This window comes from Dromaius novaehollandiae, chromosome 18 (genome assembly GCF_036370855.1).
Source record: "Dromaius novaehollandiae isolate bDroNov1 chromosome 18, bDroNov1.hap1, whole genome shotgun sequence".
Lineage (NCBI taxonomy): Eukaryota > Metazoa > Chordata > Aves > Casuariiformes > Dromaiidae > Dromaius > Dromaius novaehollandiae.
In genome coordinates, this window is record NC_088115.1 from 3,191,207 (window position 1) to 3,215,176 (window position 23,970).

A 23,970-nucleotide genomic window follows, 5' to 3' on the forward strand; every position below is an offset into this window, starting at 1 on the left:
CTTGCCGCAGGGTCTCTGCCGCAAAGGGTTAACCACGCAAAGTCAACTGTGGACTGAACGGGGACATTAAACAAGACACGGAGTGAGCCGCAGAGCGGGCATTAAGTGTCGGGGAGTTTTACAAGCACGAGCGAGGCCGAAGCGCTTCCCGCGAGACGGCGCAAGACCCCAGCGCAGTTACCCGCCCGCGTCCCCCGAGGGGCAGCCCGGGGGGGAGGGATGCTGCCGGGGGGGGGGCCCAGCGCAGCCCGGGGCCGCCTCGGCCGCGCCCCGGGCGCAGGCAGCGCGTCCTGCCGCCGCGGCGGAGCGGGACGGCCCGAGCCGGCGGCAGCGACCCGGCTGCGGAGCGGGGGGCCCCGGCGCGGCGGCCGGGCCGGGCCCGCGGGGCAGGGGCGGGTCGCGATCCGGCGCCGCGTTTTGCTCGCGCAGCAAGTGCCGGCCCCGCTCGGGGCGGGAGGAGGAGGAGGAGGAGGAGGAGGAGGAGGGAGGCAGGGCCGCTCCCGCCCCTCAGCTGGGAGCCCGCAGCGAGCTGGTGCAAACTTCAGAGGCGAGCCGGAGCGGCGCAGCGCGCAGCCGGGCATGGGGTAGCCGCTCCGCCCCTGCTCCGCGCCCCGCCATGTAGGCGAGCGGCCGCGCATCGCTGCGCGCCGCCTGCACCGCGGGGGATCCGCACGGCACCATGCGGGGCGCCGCGGCCGCCGGGCTCCTGCCGCTGCTGCTGGGGCTGCGGCTGCTGCTGGGCGGCGGCGCCGCGGCGCAGTACTCCAGCGACCTGTGCAACTGGAAGGGGAGGTGAGCAGAGCCGGGGCGAGGAGCCGCTCGCTGCCCGAAACAAAAGGAGCGGAGCGGAGCGGAGCGATGCGCGGCCGCGGCGGCCCCGCTCCGCGCGCCCTGCTCCCCCGGGGCAGCGGCCGCCGGCGGGGAGGGCGCGGGCTGCCCGCTCCGCCGCCGCTGGGCTCGGGGGCCGGCGGGGGAGGCGGAGGCGGTGCCGTGTCCGGCCCGCTGCGAAGTTCTGCCCGCGACCATCTTCCCCGCGGCGGCCGCGCCCGGCCGGGCGCAGAGGAGGCGGCGGCGGCGGCAGCTCCCCGCCGCGACGCGCTGCACCTGCGGGCGGCCCCTGCGCCCCCGCCGCGCCCCCGCCGCGCCGCCCGGGGAGCCCTGCGGGCTGCAGCGCCCGTCTCCCGCGCTGCCGTGCCCCGAGCTGCCGCCGTGAAGCTGCCGTGTGCGGTGGCCTCTGCGACCTCGCCCGCTGTTGCGAGTCGGAGGGAGCTGCTCGGCGAAGGAGCGAGTGCGGCTGCACCAGGCTGGCTTAAAAATAGCTCCTCACCGAGCCAAGAGTTTTGACTCTTTTCCTGGTCAAATCTGAATTTCCGTAGCGCAGAAGTCAGGCTCACTTGGAGCAGCAGGATCTTTTGGAGTAGGGAAAACGCAAAGCGGAGAAACAGCTGGACTGCCTTTCCGCGTAATAATTCCCGGTCTGTGACAGCCCGAAACGCAGATGCTTGGTATTTAACTTTTTTTTCTGAACTTTTCGTGACTCTTGACGATTCACGTGCCGTTAACCCCCGTGACTCCACTTGGAGGCCAGTCCGGCTCCTGTGGACCGAGCCTCTTAGTGCTGGGACAAACTCCTAACCGTGCTGTTCTGCTTTACCCCCCTGCCAAAACCAGCCCGGGGAAAGCTGCAGCCTGGGTCGGTACCTGCCGTGCCCTCCGCAAGCATCACGTCTGCCTGTGCTCCAACCGTACCGCATGGTATTGCGCTGCGCGTGTGGGGGTTTTTTAAACATAGCTGGCGAAACCCTGTCGTACTGTCGTGTTGGGTTCTTAGTTTGCGTCCCGTTTTCTGAGAGCAAGTGGTGACCTTGTCACCTGAGCAGGGCTGGAGCCAGCGATGCCTCGAGTACCGACTGAGGGGGCATCAGGGGGCAACGCTCGGCGAAAAGGAAGAAGGGGGGGGGAAAAAGTGAAATAATCACTTCCTGTAGCTGAGTTTGGGGCGAACTGGTGACGCAAGCGTGGACTTGCCCGCCTGCTGCTCTGGCGAGCCCAAGCCGGGCTGACGGCGGCAGTGCCGGGGCGATGCTGGCGGAGGGGCGGCAGGGGAAGAGCTCGGCCTGGGTGGCTTCGCCCGGGCGCCGAGGTCCGTGCGGGAGTTCGGTGAGTCTCGGGAGGGGCTGAAGCAAAGCAGGCTGGCTTTGGCCTTAGTAATAGCAAACAGGTGCCCTCAGAAATGCTGTCAGTCCTAAGGCCATTAAATATCATCTGCTTTGTGCTGAAAGACTAAGAAGAAAAAAAAAAGATACTTTTGTGCACTGACAAATATCACCTAATTAAATATTCAAGTGCGGATATTAGTGGCTATATGGGTCAAAAGGTATTTTTATGTGAAATATAATGTTTTGAAGTCTCTTTTTTTTTTTTTACCTTAACTGCTTGAAAAGCCTATGAACTTAGATGCCAAAATTTAATTCTTTTTGCCCCCACAGAAAAGTTCTAGGTTGCCACGTGCAGGCAGATTTGAGAGTCTAGTGATCTCCTGTACTGAGCCTGAAGGTGCTTTCTCGCCTTTATATACATGTCTATACTAAAAGCAATGATCCTAAAAGTAAAATATTCTGGATATAAACTTTTTTCCCCCCATTAGCTTATGGTGAAATGCCCAACTCCCATCCCTCACTGGTAGGAAGAACTTCACTAGGATTCCTGTGGGCATCACTCGCCCTTCCTGGGAAAGCTGAAGCAATGCCCAGCTTGACACCTGCAGCGGGAGCACGCTCACTAGGCTAGAGCAGCACCTCAATGAATAGCTTGAGAGCGAACTTCCAGGAAAGCACGTCCAGAAGAAAGCAGAAACTTCACTGTGGTGTATGTCTGGTTATTACTCTTGCTGTAACTTCAGGTTTTTGTATCGCAGTGACCTCTCAATGCTTTGAGCAGAAGGTCTTCTGCAAGATGCTGACGATGTTAGTCTTGTCTTTTTTGTACAGGCTGTAGGAGCGAGAACCTATGGCTTCTCCTTTGGGTCTGTTATGGGCTGACTGCTCTTGCATGGATCATGTTGTCCATCTGCTTGCCCAGCTGTGACTTGGAGAAAGTGCTCCTTTCCTCCTCTGTTTCCTTCCCTTCTCCTGAGAAGTTGCTGTGAGTAGCAGGGGGCGATTCAGCTCTGATGTGGCTGATCACATCCGTCGCTCTTGCCCTCTGCAGCAGTGGATAGTCCGGGGAGGTGTTGTTGCTCTCTAGATAGTCACCCTTAATTAGATCCCCCAAATGAGGAGCTGAAGTTCCCCATGTTCACTGAGGGGACCTGGGGAGAGATGGGGGCTTCTAGGGCTTTTCAGAGCATCTGGAATAATAGCTAAAGTAGATAAAGGAGAATATTCCTGCCTGTGCCCACTGCATCACCTTTTTTCTCTTTGAATAACACCTGTTGCACGTTGCAGCGTAGCAGCTTCCTTCCCAAGTGCAGCACTGGCCCTTCCAAGGCAGACGCAGATGGATTGCTTGTGAAACCAGAACGGGAGAGCAGGGAGAGGCCAGCGCGGTGATGCAGGATGTTCTCAGGGATCGGTATGAGGAAGCAGTACTTGTTCGAGATGTAAGTCCCAATAAACAGCACGGATTTGAGAGGAGGGAAGATGGCTCATCCATCGCTGTAACCATAAAACAGCTGCTCTGTCTCTTTGCCATATATTAAAAAAAAAAAAAAACCACCCTCAAATGAGCTTGCAAAAAAAAAAAAAAGGCTCTTTGACCTCGCTCATTATGTGGACATGGTGTGTCTTATGACTAGCTAGTGAGAATTAAACACGACGTTAAACAACCTCTCATTGTGGTGACAGATGTCACTTTGACAGAAAGCAAAGCGACAGGTTCTACTGGGTGATGGTGGTTGCTCTTAAGTAATGCCAGCATGTATTTTGAAATCTGCTTAACTTTTGAGTCATCCTTCATTATGAGGCTTACTGCGCACACGTACTTGTGCTTGATGTCTCTGTCTAATGGCATCACTCTTTGCCTGTGGGATTTAATTGGCTGTCAGAAGCTAATTTCAGAGTCCACCCTGTTTTTTTGTTTGTTTTAGCGACATGAACGTTTGAGCAAAGTGAATGCTCAGGCTTTTCCTCTGGCAGAGGTGCACTGTCACAGTGTCCTTAGGATCAGCAGTGGTTTCGCTGCGGGACTTCACCGTTTTGCCCCTGGTATCTTCCTTCTGCATAAACGCTGGGGCTGCAGGAAGCCCCAGCAGCCTGTGCCGCTCGCTCTGGTGCCCTGAGTAGGAGCAAGGGATGTGCCCGGGTTGCTTTTTGCCCCCTCGCAGAGGGATAAGCTTTACACTTTTTAATATCACTTATTCTCTGCTTGCAAGTAAACAGATGTCGGCTCTGTTTTCTGGCGAGTGGCATCACGCGCGTGCTGTGGTGAGAGCCGATTTTGTGGACCAGATGTAGATTTACAGTCAACTTGAAATATCCCGCTGAAAGTAAAGTTTCCTGAACGTGTCAAGTACTACTGAATTTGAGGGCAAGAGGCTAGAGGTCAAAAACTTGTCCCTCTTTTCTCCTCATCTGGGTTCTTGATGTGGCTTTCAAGATTATTCAAAAGCACATGTTTGCAAGCACGGTTATTATTAAATATGACTTTTTTTTTTTCCCTGAGCTTCCTCATGTAACCTTTATCAAGTGGGTCACACTGACACTCACAATAATGAGTCACGTCAGCAGTAAATGCAAACCATATGTTGGTTTGGGTTTTTTTTTTCTTCTTTTACACATGGCTTCTTGTTACTTTCTAAATGCTGACTTGGATTTAAAACCTGTTCAGCACCTGAATATATCTTTGAGGTGGGGAATTGCGTGTTTGGAGGTTTCTGCTGAGAAACCAGAGCTTGATGTCATTACTTGCACTGTACTAAAATATGTTCTGTCTTTGCCACAGATTTCCTGTGTAACCTTAGACAAGTCACTTAATCCGTTTTAGATTTTTTTTCCCTGTCTCGGCTCCTCTGTGCGTTAATGGGAATGCCGCGAAGCTTGTCCCGAGCGCTGCGGAGCAGAGCCGTGAGCTGGGCTAGGGGCTCTGGGGTTGGGTGGTGCTCTGCGGGCACAGAGGAGATGCGCGTGTTCTGAAACAAAGTACGCCAAGCCTGGAGGAGGAGGAGAAACAAGCTTGGTGGTGAAGGGATTTGCTCATACTAACCCAAGAGGTTTGTGACAGAACCAGAAGGTTTCGACTAATGGTCTAAATACCCGAACCAATAAACCAGGCTTCCCACAGCTCTTTCTTTTGACTTAAGTGCATTCAGCGTGCGGTGTAATACTAGTGCTTTAAGTTTGCTCTGGGTAAAAGAACCCATGGGGTTGGGTCCAGTATCAGGGACATGTAGCAAGTGTTGGTTAGAGTTGTCCTCGGTGTAGGCCATGGGCAAGGTAGTTGCGGGGTTTTACCAGTCACACGGCTTGGGCATGGCGGTTTGTTCCCCTCTGGCTAGCGGTTGACCCTGGCTTCTCGGCGTTGCTCTCCTGTCCCATCTCTGTGATCACTGGTCCTTGAAATGGCTGTCGAGGTGTTAATGTTTTGCAATGGTGCCAGCTTTTGTGGGTGAGGACACGGGACCGAAGGTGACCCTGGAAGGTGGTGGCTTGCGCGATCGTGGCGGTGCCATAGCAACTGGCCACACGTCCGCTTTTTGCTGTGTGCCTGCTCTCAGCCCATCAAAGCTGGGGAGTGAAATCATTAGCTCAGTTTAAAGCTCATATTGGGGAGAGATAGGAGAATGTGGAACATCCACCAAAGGGAGCAGCATAATTCAGTGCTTCCCCAGCTCTGGCTGGGGAGGGCAGTGTCTTCTCTCGCTCTCCCCAGTCTGGAGATCGGGGCTGCCCAGTTGGGCTTGCTACCCTGCCTAGCAGGAGTGTGTGGGGCTGGGAGCAGCGTCCAGAGCGTCTCTTCGTGCCGGTCCATGGGCTGAGCTTGGCATCCCTCCCAGTTTCAGAACCACTGGGGATATAGACTTGGAAGGGGAACAAAGTACTCGGGGAAAGGTGGAGTCCGATCCACGAAGCCGGAGAACATGCTGGTTTAAGCCACCAGGAAGGGAGTTGAACCGCACATGTCTTAGTTTGCGCCAAGTCGTTCACCACAGCTCAGCTGATGGGCAGCAACTACGGCTGTAGTAGTTTGATTGCTTTTGATCATGTGCTTATATCCTATTTAATTTTGAAGTCAGTTATTAGTGGCTTAACTTTTTCTTTTTGGAGACAATTTGCAATTGTCTGGTAATATTAAGGTTGCAGTCTTGCAAGAGAACTGCTGAGCTCACTGGACTAGTGCTCAATAATGCCATGAATCTTCCACGTTTGCTGATGTGGCCCTTTGAAGGTTTGAGGTTATGGCAATCACTTAACTAGTTCTGTCATTGCTCTAACTTCCCTTTTCTTTCTTCCCCCAGTGGCTTAACTCACGAGTCGCACAAGAAGGACGTTGAACAGGTCTACCTCCGCTGTTCAGAAGGGTCCATTGAGTGGATGTATCCCACGGGAGCGCTCATCGTCAATCTGCGACCCAATACTTCACCTGCCTCTTACAAACATTTGACTGTTTGCATAAAGCCCTTCAAGGACTCTGCAGGAGCAAATATTTATTTGGAAAAAACTGGAGAACTGAAACTCTTGGTCCGAGATGGAGATCGCAGCCCCAGTAAAGTCTATTGCTTTGCCTATGATCAGGGGGGCCTGTTTGTTGAGGCGACTCCTCAGCAGGACATTAGCAGGAAGATTACAGGCTTCCAGTACGAATTGATGAACAAGGGGATAGCATCCGATTTGCACACAGTTTCTGGTGAGTTTGGGGATGTTGGTTGTATTTGCATGTACCGTCCTGGAGGCGTAACAGCTGGCAGAGCAAGTGAGTGGGAAAGTGATTGGGTCTGAATTTCATGTGCTTTTAAGGACATGTTTTATAAACAAGCTATTGCGGAAGAATTGATTTTTTTTTCTTTTTCTTTCTTTTTTTTTTCTGGAAGCTGGTAACATAGGCTGAATTCCAAATGATTTGTTAAGGGCGACATTGTGAGCGATTCTCCCCTTGCAGGCACGGGGGGGATCGCAGGAACTGCCTTTACTCCGCAGCGAACTCCAGCGTGAACCGGGCTCCCGAGCCCTGCTGTAACAGTTTGCTGACTACTTTTTAAATCAGTTTTTAAGACCCCGCTGCATGTTTTGAATAATAAACATTTAAACAAGGAGGAACTCATTTTCTATGGGTGGTTTTTTTTTTCCCCTCCTCTGCAAGTACAGCTAGTTGCTGACCTAATTATTGTTTTTTTAACAAGGAAAATGGTGTGTTCCTTCCTCAGCTCTGCCGGCTGCACGTTACTGTGCTATGGCCAAACTCTTCAATACCGTGACAGTGCTTTTATAGTACTGGTGTTGTCTCCTCTCTCAACCACTGTGAGAAGCAAGTTTTGTAGGGAGGGCTTTTAGGCCAGCTGAAAGTTTGTAGGAAGGAGGAACGGACAAGCTCGAAGAGATCTTACAAGCCTGGAAAGTCTCATACTACAGAGCAAGCTAAATACCTCTTGGGCACAATTGCTCCGGGGGTAATCTAATTATGCTAATCGATTAGACAGTTTGAGAAGAAGAATAACTAGCATTTGTTGACGGGAGGGAATAGGAAATTTTTAGATAGGCTGTACCCGATGGATGCCTCTTGTCCTACAGGATTGCTGGTAGGATCCCCAAAACCTGGCGGGGGAGATCTTCACTATGGCTTGAGGAACAGCAGATCTAGGATAGCATGTCCCAAATGACTAGCAAGGTTTTAAGGTTTAAGTATCTTAAGTGAGAAGGCCATGGTGGCAGCCAGACTGCTCTTTTGAGATGGTATTGAGTGAAGGCAGTGTCACAGCGAGGGGGAAGGAGTCTTCATAGCCCATTAGAAATGACTTTGCCCGGGGTAAAACCAATGCTGTGCTGAGCTGGAGGGGGAGTGGGCAGGCCACCTAGATCCGGTGGCACTGATGCTTTGAATGAGATACTACTTGATAAGCAGTGGTGTGGCTTATTAGACTGTGTTGGGATTTTTGAGGCATTGCATCTCTAATCTTTTTTTGGCATAAATCATTGCAGAACTTACGTCCCCTTCTCTCCCCTCCTTTTGCTCCCTTCCACAACAGGACCCTGGAGTTACGCGTTTGTGTGCCGGTGCGTGCTGCCTGCTCTGCCAGCATTGGGATGTTGGCATGCCGGTCCAAATGTGGCATTTCTTTATTCAGATGTTAGTTTGCCCCTTCACTTAGGGAGGCAGGAGTTGGCCGAGGGCTGATGCAGTAACCCCAATAACTGATAGATGGCGTGTTTGCCATTTAAACCAAAAAAACTATAAACACAACTATTTAAGTTGCCCTCTTTGCCCATGCAACGCATGCAACTTGTAGCTTAGCATCTAGAGTTCTGCATTTTAAGTGGATTTCTCTGATTCTAAGCAGTACAAGAACTGCAAAAGAAGCTGGGTACCTGCTGCAGAGCCGTTTTGGCCGTGAGATCATTTCTGCAAAGATGCTGCGCAGAATGTCAGCTATGCAGTGAAATTCCACTGCAGAAGCCATTAAGTACATTGTTTAATCAGTCATTTGGAGAATGTTCCCAGATTCAGTGCTTCTTGCTTTGGTAGGCTGTGAAGATGCGAGACATTGGCAGGCTAGCGATAAGCAAGTCACTTAAACTTACCAAAAAAAGTCCTGTAGTGTTTTTTCTTTTTTTTTAAGTTGAATGTGCTTTTACCTATAGGTAAAAATAATATGTGAGAAGTAGCACCCATCAGTGCTGTTTTTAATTTGCAAATCGATGTGGTTTCTCTTGAGCTCTGTTAAAATCGGTAGGGCTCACTGCTGGCATGCTCAAGATCACAACCCAGCTCAAACTGCTGCGTTTTCAGAGCTAAGTCCTCTTCGTTCCACATAAAATCTTGGAGATTTTTTAAAAGCTGACGGGAGTTTTCTTCAGAGACTTTTCAGAAGTTAAACTGAGGACTGCATCCAATTAGAGCCTTCCTCTTTGATAGGCATATTAAATCACTTTTTCTACGACTGCTGTATTTTCAGCTGTAACAGACACTGCTTGAATTTCAGTGCCGTCTTATAAAACAACGTGGTAGGTTATCTCCATCGTGCTCCAAGTGTCTTGTTTGGATGGAAGCAGCTCCTTAGTAGCTCACCAGACCCTTCAGAGTCAGCTCGGGCTCTCCATTGTATTTTACATTATTTCTCTTGCCAGGTTTTGGAACCCCCCGACTCTGGAAGGGCAGAGTAGGGGGATGAAAACATGGGGAAAATGCCATACGCGCCTCTTTCCACTCCTCAGTCAGATGAGCACTTTTATTCTCCTATAAATATCTACATGTCTGGGGAAACTGCCAAATAGCTGCCTTGTGAGACTTCGAGAGAGCAATATATTTGGGGCTCTTTGTCGTTCCTGGACCTCCGATCTTCTCTAGCTGCTTCTAGTTTTTCTGCAAAACTGCCAAATAAATGCCCTCTACTGAACTGTTCGCTTGGAGAGGAAGCTCACAATTGATTGACTGAAATCACTGGTGGCTTCTTCATCGGAGAGGAGGCTCGAACCAGAGGCAAACGCTGACCTTAAAAGAGGTGAACACTGGATTTAAGGTTCTGTAAGGTCCAAGAATACTTCTGTCCTTTGGTTGCAGCTTTTGCTTATGGTTTTTAGCTGTTGCAAGCGGGAAGAGTGAGCCTGATCATCTCTTAGTTGCAGTTTGACAGAGCTCAGCGTGGCTGGGAGCATGTGTGAAGAGCTGCGAAAGCCGCGAGATGCTGCTGCAGCTCGGGGCAGAGCTGGGCAGAGCAAGCCGGCGCGCTTCCTGGGCTCGCTTCGTGCCAGGGCGCATCCGATAGCAGGGGGCTAAAAGTCACAAATATTGCATCACCTTTCTTTTTTTTTCTTTTTTTTTTTTTTTAAGACTGTAGTGAAGGGGGGAAGTCTATCACGAAAGATGCAGGTGTGGAGCTCAGTGCACTCCTTTCCCTGTGCAATAACCGCTCGAGCAATCACTACCAATTTTGCTCGAGTTTCCCTAAACAGTGTGTTTGTTTCCTGGTGATAATTATTGCACTCTGCCCTTGCGTTTACTTGCTCTCCCTAACCTGGCACCTCAGCTCTGATTAAAGAGTATAAGTCATCTGTTTAATACTTTAATGACCCGTTGTGTCCTCAGAGCCCTGACATGGCAGGGTGCATCAACAAATCAGCAATGCTTGGCGGGGTGCCTGTGGTTTAATTAGAAAACCTCAAGTTTTATTAGTTTACAGTCATTCTTTCCCACTTAATCAGAGTCTAGCAAATAATTCAGGAGAAAACATGCATAGGTTCTGAGTAGGCCTTTCCCCCTTCTTGGGAAAGCGGACTGACGCAGCGCACGCTTATGATTTTCCGAATTTGGGGGGTTTAACCCTTTCTTGGCTCCGAGTTGGCGTTACTCACCACGTTCTTTAGGGTTTCCCCAGCCGTAGGAAGTACATGTTGTACCCAGAGGTTTTAATCCAGATTCACATTTGGTGCAGAGTGGTTTTGAGTGCAAAATGTATTGTTTTGCTGGCTACTATTCTCCCACCGTTTGGGGGGGAAAATTATACTTCTGAGTAATGGGGAACCAGAGTCTAATGAGAAAGCGTTTATCTCCCGAGGTCATCCTAAAACTATCCAGTTTTGCTGAGATATGTGTTCCCCTGCTAGAGAGATCTTCCACGGTGGGCTACCACCTCGCATGGTGTCGTGGTGGGTGAAATGACGCCCGTGCTGCCCAGCGCCGTGTGTCAGGACCCCTCGATTTGGGTGCAGCTGGTGACAGCTGTGGGTTCCTGATGCTCCAGCAGACCTCAATGCATGCTGCAGCATGTTGCACTTTCTTAAACTGGGAAGAGCAGCAAAGACAAGGGGACTGCAGCAGTTGTCTCCATTTTGTGCAAGCTAGCTGACTGCAGCAAGGGTCACCTTGGAAATGTGGGCATCTTGATGGGTTCGTTCTCCTCTGGATGCCCAAAGCAATGGGTCACGGAAAATGCTTTTGATTTCAGATTAGGTTTTGGATTCAACTCCTGTATAATTCCCATTTACACTGACGGTCCATTAACTTCGGTTCATGTTCTCGGTAAGGCTCTGAAGCCTTGGTGTTTGCCCGACTGAAGAATTGAGGCACTGTGACATTTTGGCCAGAGGCCATTTGAGAAGCAGCAGAACTTGTTTAGGTTGGTGAATTCTGTTGATTTTAGTCTTTTCTGCTTACACTGGAATGAAATACCTTGGATCTCTCTTATACTGGCAAATAGGCAGAGGTTTTGGCAAGAGCGTTGTTTGGCAATAGAGCTCCTACAAGTTGTCTGCATGCGATGACACACGTGAGCTGGGGAACCTGCCACTATAGCAGAGCGTGGGCCTCTTCCAGACCTGACAGCGGAGCGGGTCAGTAGGCTCTCGCAAGCTCGTTGTATTAAATTGCTGTGGAAAGTATGAAGGTCTGTTGAGAGTGGTTTGTTTTTCCAGAACTTCAGCTTCTGCTAAACTCGTCTGAAAGAGGAATCTGTAGGTCTGACCTCACTTTTTGCAAAGGAAGGTAAATCCTGCACCCCACCCCTCAAAAAACACTTTATTTTGCTACCTAAAGTCTGTGTTTGAGGAGCGTCACATCCCAGCTGTGGACCTAGCTTTAGGTAAGCTCTACAGTTTGCCTCTCCCATGGTATGCTCATGCGGATGCCTAGAATTTGGGTGTGAGACCGGGAGCTAAATTCAATGTACTTTCTTTGCCCACCTGTGTTTGCATGGTAAAGAAGTCAAACTTTAACAAAAATGTCCCTTTATCTTGATGGCATCTCCCCGCTTAGTGCAAGTTCTGGTAACTGTTTTCTAAGTTTTCCTTATTAATGCTGGGTACCTGGCTGAGCATATTTATAGATAGGAGGTACAGCACTCAAGTGGCTACCTGCGAAACAAAGCAAAACTGGAAAAATCCAGGTAACTAATTAAAAACAGTATCCAGCTATTTCCTGTATGCTGTTAATTCACTGGCCTGAGAAAACTCAGATTGAAGATTAAGAAAGCCTCTAAGTATGTGGGCTGTGCTGGTGTTTCTACTCGCAAATGGCTTTCTGAAGCACTTCTGCTAACTGCTGGTCCTTCCTTTCATGGTTTTGGGTTTGGCAGAGGTGGGGTGCCAATCTGCCTTATCTCGGCCTATTTTGTCCCTGAATGTGGTCGTCACCCCAGCCCCTTGGCTCCTAATGTCATGCTTCCCTCTGGCTGCTCCCCAGCGTCCAGCTTGGTTTGGTTTTGCTCAGGGGTTGAATGTGCTGCTAATCTTTGTGGTCCAAAGCTGCAGATGTGGTGGGGTATTTTCACTTCTTGCTGAAGCAGCTTTGCTTGTCGTGGGGAGCAGGAAATTGTGGCTGGCATGCCTCCCATCTGCCAAGGTACTCGCAATATGGAAATTGTGGTTTGGTCCCTTGTGCGCTTATCGCCAGTGTAAGCGCAAGAGGTGATGGAAAGAGGCTCTCGAAACACTTAAACTGAAAGTCTCTGTGACCTTTACGCTTAGGCCAGGTTCGGCTTGAGTCATTGCAACCATCTGAGATCTTCGTGGTCGCAGAGCTTGGGGGGGAGCACCTTCGCACCGCAGTTTTAATGGTTGTCAGGGGTGCGTATCCTCTCCACAACAGGAGGTAAATGATTTTGTTGATATCCCTTTCTGGTTTTCTGCACCGGATAAAACTCTCGTGCCTCTTGGGATTAAGTTGTGTTATGGGAGGGGGGAAGGAAAAAAAAATCCGAGTGTGGTCTGTTTTGATTTGCACAGAACAGCAGAATTTATGTCGCGCTCCTCCAACCAATTGTGCAATGCTCAATGAGCCGCAAAGCAGCACATGGGATCTATTCTTTAAGAGTGAGTTAATGCTGTCTGGGAGGCATGCAAGGTAGGCTTTCCGGTGCAGCTAAAAAGTTTGCTGTTGATTTTCATGCTTTTTTTCCCTAAAAGGTCAACAGCAAGTTTTAAGCCAATTTACCAGAAAACAGCCTTTAATGCAGTTGCTCAAAATGCACCATCTGCAATTATTGGCCTTACGAGGGACCATTTTGACACTAGTGCTCTAGGACACCCTATTTCCTGAAAGTTTTTTGTATGCTCACCCTCTCTTCAGGAAGGTTTTTTTTTTCTTTAGTATCACTTTCATGTCTTTTTTTGATCTGTAAAAATGCTATAAAGCTAAATAAGAATAAACAAAATTCCCTAGACCTATATGTATTTTAAAAAAGCACATTTTAAGAAGCTAGTTTTTGAGGGGATGTCACTGAGCTGGGTGTGATGGGTCAGCATTTAAACTGATTGGGCTGGCTGCTGCTATAATAGGCTCTGGAGTGGGATTAATTTTGAGGCACTAGGAACCGTTTCTAATTATTCATGTGCCCGAAGTGGACCAGATTTGCAGCAAATGATTGACTGCAGGGGAGAGTTTGAAAGCAAATGTTTTTGGGGTTTCTGCCTGGGTCGAGATGATTTCACTGTGCACTTTACCTGCACTGGTTGCACACGTGCTCTTCTTGCACGTTCTTAAATTGAGCAGCAGTGACGTTTTCAGGACTAGGGGGCTCAGTAGGGTCGAAAATGTTGAACGGAGAAGCCATCTGCTAAAAAAATGAAATGGGAGGGGGGGATCCACTAGATAAATCCCCCCCCCCCCCAAATGAGTTGGACGACAGCCCCTCTAGCCCTGGTGGTCCTCTGCTGTTGCTGGGCCAGTAGTCCATTTTTGCAGAGTGCGGACGAGGTGACGGTGGTGCTGTGATGATAAATACACAGCTGCAGGGCAGAGGGTGTAAGAAAGCGGCTTATTTTTGCTAGACCGGCCATGAAAGCTGTTAGCTTATTTCTGAACTCAGTGGGCAGTCGAAGGCAATAAGCAGTCAGGTGTGTTGTCCCGGCAGCTGGGGTTCTGCTCTGCGCTGACCTTTCCGTAGGGCGGAAGATGGTCCCACGAGCAGGTCTGCGATCCAGCCGAGTTGCTTGGCAGTCTTTAATAAAGCTCCGTGCTTGCTAGGCAAAACTGTTTAGTTTGCTCATTCCTGAGGCTGGAGTTAAAGAAGGGGTTGGGATGGGGGGGGGGGGGGAATGGCATTCCTCTTCTTGCCCCCTTTCTCCCCCCTCTTCCTGGAGGAATAAGAAACCTTCTGAAATGTGGGCCAGAGTTTTCCTGTGTTAGGGCCTTGCTGTGCAGCGAATCTCTGTAGTCTTAATCTGTTTTCAAAGCCAGAAAATGTAATATTGCACAGATACTCGGCAGATGCCCTGGACTCGAGGGTGCCACTCAATGACACGTTAAATCTGATGTCGGGATGCTCAATATGGGGTCAAAAAATCTGCAGCCGTTAGGAGACCCAGCTCTGACCCAGCCTTGACTTCTGCTGCTGATTCAAAGTTGTTCAAGGATTTTTTGTTTGTTTGTTTTGTTTGTTTGTTTTGTGGCTTGTATGGGATTTGGGCGTTGACTCCTCCCGCAACTGGTACCGGCTCTGCTGCGCCCTTGCTGGAGCGAAGCTGTGCTGCTGGGAAACCTGGTCGTGGTTATTAACGCTGGGATGTGCATGTGGTTTGCCATTGCCTTCACACCTCCAGCGTCGCGTCTGTTTGTACAGCCTGAACCTCTGCCCCCGCAGCGCTGTTGGTAGCTTTAACTGGTTTCAGCTGGGTATAAGCCGACGTGAGAAGTTTAAGGCGAAAAAAAGTGTCAGATAGCTCGCTGGGTTAGATTTATCCCTTACCCAGCCCTCTTCGAGAACAGGCTGCTCATATTATGTTATATTATTACTTTATCTTCCCCTAGATCTGGCATGACGTTTTCTTTACGACAAGAAAGAGAGCTTTTCCGAGTGAAGTTTGGGAGGGGATGAGGCAAGCCATGAATGCCCTGCTTGAGCACGTTAATATTGTGCGGAGGCCGCAGTAGGTTCAAGGAAGGAGAGAGGCATCCTCTATGGGATAAACAAAAAGATATATATATTTTTATGGCTTTCTATTGGTATACAGGAATGTGTACTTGCAGAGATGCTTTTCTTGCTTGCTAAGCTCTCCCTCTTCTGGCACGATCCACGCTGAAGGGGCTTCACGGAAGCTTCCAAGGAAGCTTAACGGGCCCGGGTAGCAGCCGAGACCGGCGGAGCACGCGGGAGGCAGGGAAGGGAAGGGAGAAGGTGTTGGAAAAGGGGTGTTATTTCTTCCTGATGGAGCAAGAAGCGTTCCCGAGCAGGGCTGACCGAAAGGTGGCTCAAGGATGAGACACTTTTCAGGATTTCTCCTGGCTTGGCACAAATTATGCATGTGCCTGGAGGTGTGCTATAGTACCGTCTAATGCCGCCTGAATAAAAACTGCCCTGCTTTTGCATTTTGAACAAATGGCTGTTTGTGTCGCTAGCTGACCTTCCAGCTCATTTGTTAGAACAGGGCTGCATCTTGGGACAGCAAAAAGGCATCGACTCTGCAACCCCAGCGGATCCTTACGGGCTCCGGAGCTGCTTGGCCAAGTTTTGTTTTGCAAGCTGTTGCAAACGGAGCTTGCCGAGGACCGAATCTGTTCCTCGAGCTGTTTACATGAACAGTCGTCTTTGGTACTTAGGACTTTAATACTCTCTTGGAAGACGTTTCAGTGAAAAGATAAATTTCTGGTTTATGGTCTCTTGCTTTAACGTTTCTCAGAATGCAAAGGTCGACATATCTCTAATGGTGAGGTTTACAGCATGGCTGGGTTTTTTTTCCTTGCAGGAAGGAAGTGGTATTAACTCTATTCTCTTGGCACAATCCATGCCACAGCATATAAAAGTCTGCGTTTTGTTAAACTTATTTGCAGGTTTAAATTGTTCTTGGCTGGATAGCCTGTGTTTTCCGAATCACTTCTGAAAATCTGTGCGTATGTGCAAGTTGAAGTGAATGTTAAAAATGAGTTAGGGCAAAGAATTGGAGGTGACGCTTTCTTTTCTGTAGACGTCAGAGCACCAGTATCCCTGTAAAGTAAAGGGCCAGGAGAGTCTCCGCTGCAGCATCATGATTTTGGTACAGCCGTTGAATCACTGTGTTGTCCTGTACCAAATATTGGGTGTCTTTTGGCTCTAGAAGGAGGGAGCCTGAGTTTTGTATCCTTGTTTGTGACTGAATTGTTCTCAGCTGCCTTTTGCCAGCCAGCGCTGGGGCTCTGATTAGCTTTCTAGCAAAGATGAGGATGAATTCTGCCTTCAGAAGAGCACTAAACTATCTCAGTATGTTATTCACAGCATTAACCTTGTATTGGTCTAAGAAACATGCTCCCCGTGAAGCCATGACCGAGGGTTGTTGAGCCAAGGGGTTGGGAATAGCATGAGCTCCACCGTTGGGTTTGCTCCCTGGCTTGGCGTTTTCCTACTGACACGCTAGGAAAACTGCAGTGTTTGCAGAAAGCCGTGTAATCCTATCCCATCCAAAGACAGGAAAACCTTGTAAAACAAAAGAGCGATGAGAGAGCTCCTCTGTGTGTTGTGACTAGGTGTCATTAACTTCCACCCCAGCTGTGGAGATGCTGTTTCATCTGGCCACGTTTTCTCCGTTTGCATGGCTGCAGGTATTATGTTAAGTGCAGGTGTTCTGGATGCAGCTCTGTTGACATGAGCTCACAGCTAGTATGTTCATTTTAAACTTAAGATGCTTTGGCATGCACAGGCCTTGATGTAGTTTTAGGTGGTGTTTCAGTGTGGGGGCTGTGCATGTTTGGAGGCTGAAGTTTTTTGACTCGCTCAGGAAGAGCTCTGAGGGAGTGAGAAGAGTTGAAAGTATGTCTAGAACGGGGAAGAACAGCCTAGTAAACCAGAATGGTTATCAAGTTCTTGCCCACCTTCACGGCAAAGTAGCAGGTCTTTTTGTTCGCGCTATGAGCAGAGAGAGGTTCGTTTCATGGCAGAAGTGTCACCTCCTTCAAAAAGGAGGCCTGGACCAACTTAAGATGAAACAATTACAAGAATTTATTCCACTACTTAATTAGTGGAAGCACGATAAGGGCAAGATTTTTTTTTCTTGCTCATATGATGTTTGTCTGTAAACCCATGTCCCCTAGCTAAATCATGATCCAGTAATCAATTGAGCTGTAGTCATTTCTACTTAGGACTCAAAGAATAAAAAAAAAAAAGACTGAGAAATGCACAATCATTGGAGAAACCACATCTCTTTTTTTAAAAAAAATCTGCTTTCGGAAGTCAGTGCTTTGCTTTTCCAGGAAGGAGACTCATCCTGCGATGCCCTTTCCTGTACGGTTGCAATTACAGACCTGCTAACGAGAACTTGAAGAGTGGTTTTGTTTTTGTTGTTGTTGTTCCATATGAACTAATGCTGATGTCAGGCCAGAAGCTTTCATCCTGGAGACTGAGGTCTGCTGTGTCCCCACGTTGGTACAGCTTGAGGTGTTGCAATACGGACTGGCTTAGGTTAAATTAACCTGCTCTGGGAGAAGACCAGTACCCATTTGAATGTCTTCTGCTGAGCTGCTGGCAAGAAAGGACTAGTCATTAAAACCTGTGACTAACAGAAAATGCTCCCACCCTACTTGGGCCTTGCGAGTAGCTTTCAATACTTAAGACGTCTGATTGCTCTTCAAAGGATTATTCAGAAATAATAATGTGTGGGTGACATACGCTACAGGAAGCGAGACGCACAAATAAACCAGCCGTAGGGTGCACTCCCCCACTATTCGTACCTCCACCACACCGCACTAGTGCATGCGAGCTACTTATTAAAACCAAAGGGTATTCCTCGGTAAAGTGGTTTTCTGCAATTACTTTGTGTTAAACGTTTTCACTTCTGCTTCAAGGGTGTCTCTCTCTTCCTGTCTCTGCTCTCCGAGCAGTGATGTTGTGAATTCAGCACAGCCTACCCAGGGCTGTAGAGCAGAGGGAGAAGGTCGTTTCGGCTCAGTAAATAGAGTCTTGATATGGTGCGTAAGGACCCACAGCCCAGTTTGTCTGGTCGTCTTCATAGCTATGGGGAAGCATGTTGAGCAAAATGCAGGACAGACTGGGGATTTTTCTTACTCAGGTATTGAAAGCTGGTTCGGGGGTAAGGTAAGTTGGACCCTTGTGTAGCTTTTTGCGCCTGTGTAAAATCTGCAGAAACACAAATGTTTCAGGGGAAGACGGAGGAAGATCAGGCCCATTTGTCTGGTTTCTACGATGTCTACAGTCAGAGCCAGCATGGGTGGTTTTTAGTGTGTCCTGCAGGGAACTGTCCTCCTACACCACGACTTTGGCCCTCCAAATAGCCCCCTTCTCCTGTTTCCAGAAGGTGGAAGGGTTGCATACAAAGTGCAGCACACCAAAGGAGAAAGCACTGGAGCTGTGTTTGTGCGTGCACTGAGGTGTGTGTGTACCTACCTGCAGCCCTCTAAGCGGTGAGGAGCCTCATGCTAAATCGCAGCATTAAAGTTGCACTTAAATCCATCTCCAGCACTGGAAGAGGATTGGAGTGCTCCTTGGTGGCTGCGTTGGGGACCTCCTGGAGCTCATGGCAGCTTGCATTTCCTCATGACGGTTCCTCAGCGCACGTCCCTCTCTCCCCCGTGTGTGTCTGCCTCCCCGCGGAGAGGACCAGCAATGGGGTGGACAAAACTGTTGGCCAACAAGTGCAGTCTCTTGTTGGTATCGCCGTGTCCTGCTCAGTAACATCAGGTTCAGAGGGCAAATCGCTCAAAGCAGCTGGGACATGACTGCTAGCTTGTGAGGAATGATGTAATTACATCTCCCTCTGCGGGGAGGTGGAGAGAGGCCTTTGGAGGCCCTGGATTGGGGGGGTGGTGGGAGGGGGCTGCCTCAGGTTACTTCAGGTCAGGATACTGTCAAAATCCATCAAAGGCATTCCCAGGAGGGTCGGCGGCCGAGGTGCACAATGCAGACATTATGCCACGAGCCGTGAGTTGTAGGCATCTGGGCTTTAGAGGGCTTCAATAAAACGTCGCCTTTCTCTTCCCCCCCTTCCCCCCTGCTGCTGTATGAATTAAGGCTCTTTGGCTTATCGAGTTTAAAGGAATTAGAGCAGCTGACGTTGACGTTGGTGCGAGCTGTGCGCCTTGCTCTTGGCCGGGAGAGCCTGGGCAACCCTCGAGACGTCGCCAGGGAGCGGGGCGCCCAGCGCCCTCCTGCCAGCGCGGCGGGCTTGTTCAGTAACTCTGCGCATTTCCTCCGAAAATGGGCTTCCTCACCATCCGTGTGTGTGCAAAACAGGTTTCTTGCAGCTTTGGTATGAGAAAGGTTGGTCTCCGTTTCATAGTTGGAGGTGTGTGTCATTTTGGCCTGCTGGTGGAGAAAACAGCTGCCTCCCAATCTCCAGAGTGAAGTAGTGCCCAACTGCACCTAAAATTACTAACTTGCGGCATAAACAGCCAGATTCGTTTATGGCTGTGATTCAAAACAAAGCATGGGCATTGGCTCCTCCTTTGCATTTGGTTTCTTTTTATGAGACTGTGTAGGAACGAAGCTTCAGGTGCAGCAAGTGAATGCCATTTGCTTTTTAATGGTCCATTTACCTCGGCAGTAATCCGCCACAAGTTGCTCTCCATCTGGGCTCGCTTACCTCGTCTTTGCCACTTGCCAGATACATTTGATCCCCTGAGAATGCAGATGTGGGAGCTGTTGCACAGAAGAGGCTTTCTGCTCTTCGTACGGCTGGCGTTGCCGTGATGGGTGTCGGTAAAGGCTTGCTAAATAAGCTTGCGTGCCACCATGCTGCTGTGAGTCAGCATGGATCCAGAGGAGGTTAAGTAATGATCTAGCGTGAGCAATAGCGAGCGCTTTTAATTTCCTTTTGCGTTTAAAAAAAGATGTAGGATTTTGCCTAGAGTCCGCAATTAAAATAATTTGATTCCATGTGCATGTGGACGTCTGTTCATTCGGTGTATTATAGTGTTAGCCTATTTAAATGGAAGGAACCACCTGAAGTATTTTGGTTTTCATCTCGAATGCTGGTGCTTGCATTGCGCTCCTTCTGAGAGCAGAAATGGCTTAGTCATGCTGTTTTTTTCAGTTTTCTGATTGGGTTGGAAGAACCACAGAGATGTCTGGTCCAAACCAAAACTGTTTTCACTCAGACCTGAAAAGGCTGGGATGCCTTTTTATTATTAGATCTTTGCAGAACGAAATATGTGAAATTCGGAGTCTAGGACTGTGGATTTTATTGACGTCCAACAGTTGTGCTCGACTTTTGGACCGTCCATGTGAAAACTGAGTGGCTCTCATGTAGGTTTGCAGGTTACCTCCATTTTCATCCTTTGGCTGATCTAACTTGGGTCCCGATTAGGGCAGAGGGAGGCGGTGGAAGAGGGGAAGGAATATGCCCTGGATGAATTTGATAAGTGTCATGGATGAAATGACTCCCCAGTAGGATATCACGCAGCTAATATAACTTTCTCCGTTAGATGAAGCTTGGATATTTGTCCTAGTTACTAATCAAAATTTCTTGTATCTAAAAATTAAGAAATTTTTTAGACTGACTTTCTTATAGTACTCTTGTTATCGCCTGGCTTTGGCCGGCTCTGTATTTCTCGTGATATTATACAGTTTCCCAGTTTCCCCCCCCAAAAGAGGTGAAATGGTGTATAGGGAAAGAAGGGCAGTGAAGGCTGACTTGTTTCCAAAAGCCGTAGAGGCATTCAGGCTTGACCAAAGGGAAATGCCCAGCTCATCAGATGCTTTAGCAAAACTATTTTGTCTGTTCCTCGTCTCCTCTCCTAGAGCTTTTTAAACTTTTTGAATTATTCCTTCAAATACCTCTGCCCAGAAATGTGCATTTTGCCTGCGCTTTAATCCTATTAAACAGCGTGTTACACTGTGTATTAATCATCTGACTGGAGCAAATCTGGTGGATTTGGTTCAATAATCCTACTTTCTGGATCACTGCCTTTCTGGCACCTTGGAAAACATAAGAGATTTGCTGCGTCTTATGTTAAAGAATGGCTTGTGCTGTCTAACAGGGGAAGGCTGATAGCCGAACGTCGCAGGAACCGGCTAAGCTTTGTTTAGACTAGTTTAAATGTGCTTCTTAGTGCGATGGATAAACTTCTCTGGGAAGCGGGTGGGGGTGGGAGGAAGGGTGTGGCTATTTGGGAATCTGGTAACTAAGTGTTTTCAGATGTTAAGATTCAAAAAAAAATTTTTGTTTCTTTTTTTGAGGGGGCTGGAGTGGGGATAACTTCTATTGTGGGTTTATCGCGGACAGTCTGATCAAATAAGCTGTAGCTCCGACGCTTAGCCTTGTCTCCAGCGTGAGCTCGGCTTTGCTGCAGGAGCCGGCGGCGGTGTTCACCCGAGCAGAACAGCACGCTCGATCGGTTTTCGTTCTTCTGACTGATGGGCGAGCGCAGCTCCCAGGGAAAGAAGTGGGCGCTGAGCCTCCAGCCTCCAGCGGCCAGACTTAATTAGCATCGCTGGGCAGGGCAGACCCTGGTAGTAAGCAAATTCCTGAACTCAATAGGGTATTATAGAAACATCTGTACTGCAACTACAGTACCTTCTCCTCCGAAGGAGCTGGCTGAGTACAAAGAGAGCCACATTCTTGCATTGATTAGATTAGTGCAGATATCCAAATGTTTCCAGCAGTACAGGAAATGGTCTTTGTACTGCTTGAGCTCTCGCAGATACAGGCTCGAGTTTCCGCTTTGCCTTGACACCCTCAAACACATGCGCCGGTTCCAACCTCGCCTCCCCGCTCCGTAACCTCCTGGATCTTTGATGTGGTGATAGACTCAGTGGCTTGCGAAATAGCCCAGCAACGCTTAATAGAAATTGTAAGGAAAGAAGCTCTGCCGTCAGAGTTTAAAAGGCACATGATCTTCAAAGCCTCTTTGAGAGCTTTGAATGTACAGCATATCGCACTACAAATGTGCCCCCGTATCAAAACATATTTTGCATTACGCACAGTGAGCGTGGGGGGTGTTTGCTGTATAATACATCCCAGCAGGAGCGTTAAAGAGAGCCATATTCCTACTTAATTGCAAAAATCTCGCGGGGGTTGGGGCTAGCCTCAGCTGCTCGTAGTGTTACTGATGTCTGTCAGGCATTTGGACCACTTGTCCCCCCAGTTTTTGGTTAATTTAAATATAAGCTATTTGTTTACCGTGTTAATCTTGTCCCTTGCTAACTCTGGCCCTTTCTCTCCAGCCCCCTGCCGACCATGCAGTGACACAGAAGTCCTCTTGGCCGTCTGCACTAGTGATTTTGGTGAGTTATTTCTCTTCCTCCCCCACCCTTGCCTCTCTTGACTGTCACTTCTGCTGCCAAACCTCCATAAACGGTGTGAGACGCCTGCTTATGCTTGGCAGCTTCCACCAGCAGTAGATGCTGCCCAAAGAGGACGTGTGCGTGGGGCAGGGAGGAGGACGGTTTTACAGGACGTGGCGTGAAGGCGCTCGACGCAGTGTGCTCAGCTGGCGCTTCCCCGGGGGGGACAACGAATGACCCAGCAACCGCAGTGGAAGCAGGAGGGCAAAGACTTCTTGGGGGCATCTAGGAGAGGCCTTTACTTGCTGCCCTAAAACGGACTGTTGACAAAAGATCAAAAGTTCAAATAGTTCTCCGCGCTTCCCTTTCTGAAGGGGAAATTAATACTAGCTGGTCTTGGTAACGGCTGCAGAACAGAAAGTACATTGTCAGAGAGCTCTAAGCATGTATCTTGTTGCTGAAACTCTCTATTGTGCTATTTTTCTGATGCAGTTATTTTTGTATTTAAATTTAATATGTGAGTGCCCTTTGCTGGGCTCATGCTGGAGGTTACAGATAGAAGCTTAAGCCTAGAAATTACAAGGGACCAAAGCCGAGGCTGTTGTAGGGAAATCTCTTTCCCTTCAAGCTTCCTGGTTACGTGGGGCTGAGTTTGGACCCAGCCCTTCCAGCACGGTTTTGGGTGACCCTTCCTTACGTCCTTTCTCATTTTCCAGTTATCAGAGGCTCTATTCGAGACGTGACCAACGAGGAAGAAGAGCAAGAATCCATAATACACGTCGGCGTGAGCAAACTTTACAGGCAGAAGAGCAAAGTCTTTCAGCTCACAGGGGAAAGTGGGAACTGGCGAGGACAAATAAAGACCCTGCTGGAGTGTGGGGTGAAACCAGGAGACGGAGATTTCCTCTTCACGGGACGCATGCACTTTGGGGAAGCCAGGTTAGGCTGTGCCCCTCGTTTTAAAGACTTCCAAAGGATGTACAAAGAGGCGAAAGACAAAGGGCTAAACCCATGCGAAATTGGCCCAGATTGAAGCCCCCTATTTGGCTGAAGATCGCTTTCAGCGTTTGGCCAGGAATATTTCCTTTTCCTGGCCCCGGTGAATACTCTGAACAAAAACGGTAACCGAAAGCGTGGACAGATCTGGAGTGCAGACTGAGACCCCGCAGGACACATCTGGAGCCCGCGGTGCTGTTATACTAATGGAAGCAACAGAGGTACGAGCTCAGAAGGCTGCCAAGCAAGCAAGGCTGGATTTTTAACCAATCTTGTCCTTATGAATTAAGTTATTATATTTTTTTAGTGTCTTCCTTAGGAAAACAAACCAAGAAAACTCCCATGTCTTAATAAAAAAAACCCAAATGAAAGCCAACATGCCTTTGTATCTTTTTAATACTAATTTTTAAAGAAGTCTTAAGCTGATGTAGCATTTGGTATGGTGTATTCTGTATAAATGGCTGAGAATGTGATAGAACACAGTAAACCATCTGAACATTGATGCTTTGTAAAAAGCTTGGTGTACAATTCAAAGTTGTTTCTTATGACAGAAATTTATGGAGCCAAACTCTTGTGTGTGTGTTCTTTTTTTATTTGAAAGAATGTACAACTGCTGCCTGCAGTTTTTTGTCCAGGCTGGCAAATTCTTTCCATTCCAGAGAAATAAAGGTCCCTGGATTTGA

General features: G+C 48.9%; 1 protein-coding gene across 1 annotated transcript; it reads left to right on the top strand.

Annotated features, from left to right (window-relative positions):
• Positions 1-493: 493 nt before the first annotated feature.
• On the top strand, positions 494-23,970 carry METRNL (meteorin like, glial cell differentiation regulator). Its single transcript, XM_064522463.1, has 4 exons — positions 494-792; positions 6,455-6,843; positions 22,232-22,291; positions 23,008-23,970. Exons 1-4 carry the CDS (start codon positions 680-682, stop codon positions 23,322-23,324), a joined length of 879 nt encoding a protein of 292 aa, XP_064378533.1. The 5' UTR covers positions 494-679; the 3' UTR covers positions 23,325-23,970.

Coding starts and splice junctions, on each gene's coding strand:
- METRNL (XM_064522463.1), top strand. CDS start 680: ATGCGGGGCGCCGCGGCCGCCGGGCTCCTGCCGCTGCTGCTGGGGCTG. Junction 6,844..22,231: donor CGATTTGCACACAGTTTCTG/GTGAGTTTGGGG, acceptor CTTTCTCTCCAG/CCCCCTGCCGACCATGCAGT. Junction 22,292..23,007: donor CGTCTGCACTAGTGATTTTG/GTGAGTTATTTC, acceptor CTCATTTTCCAG/TTATCAGAGGCTCTATTCGA.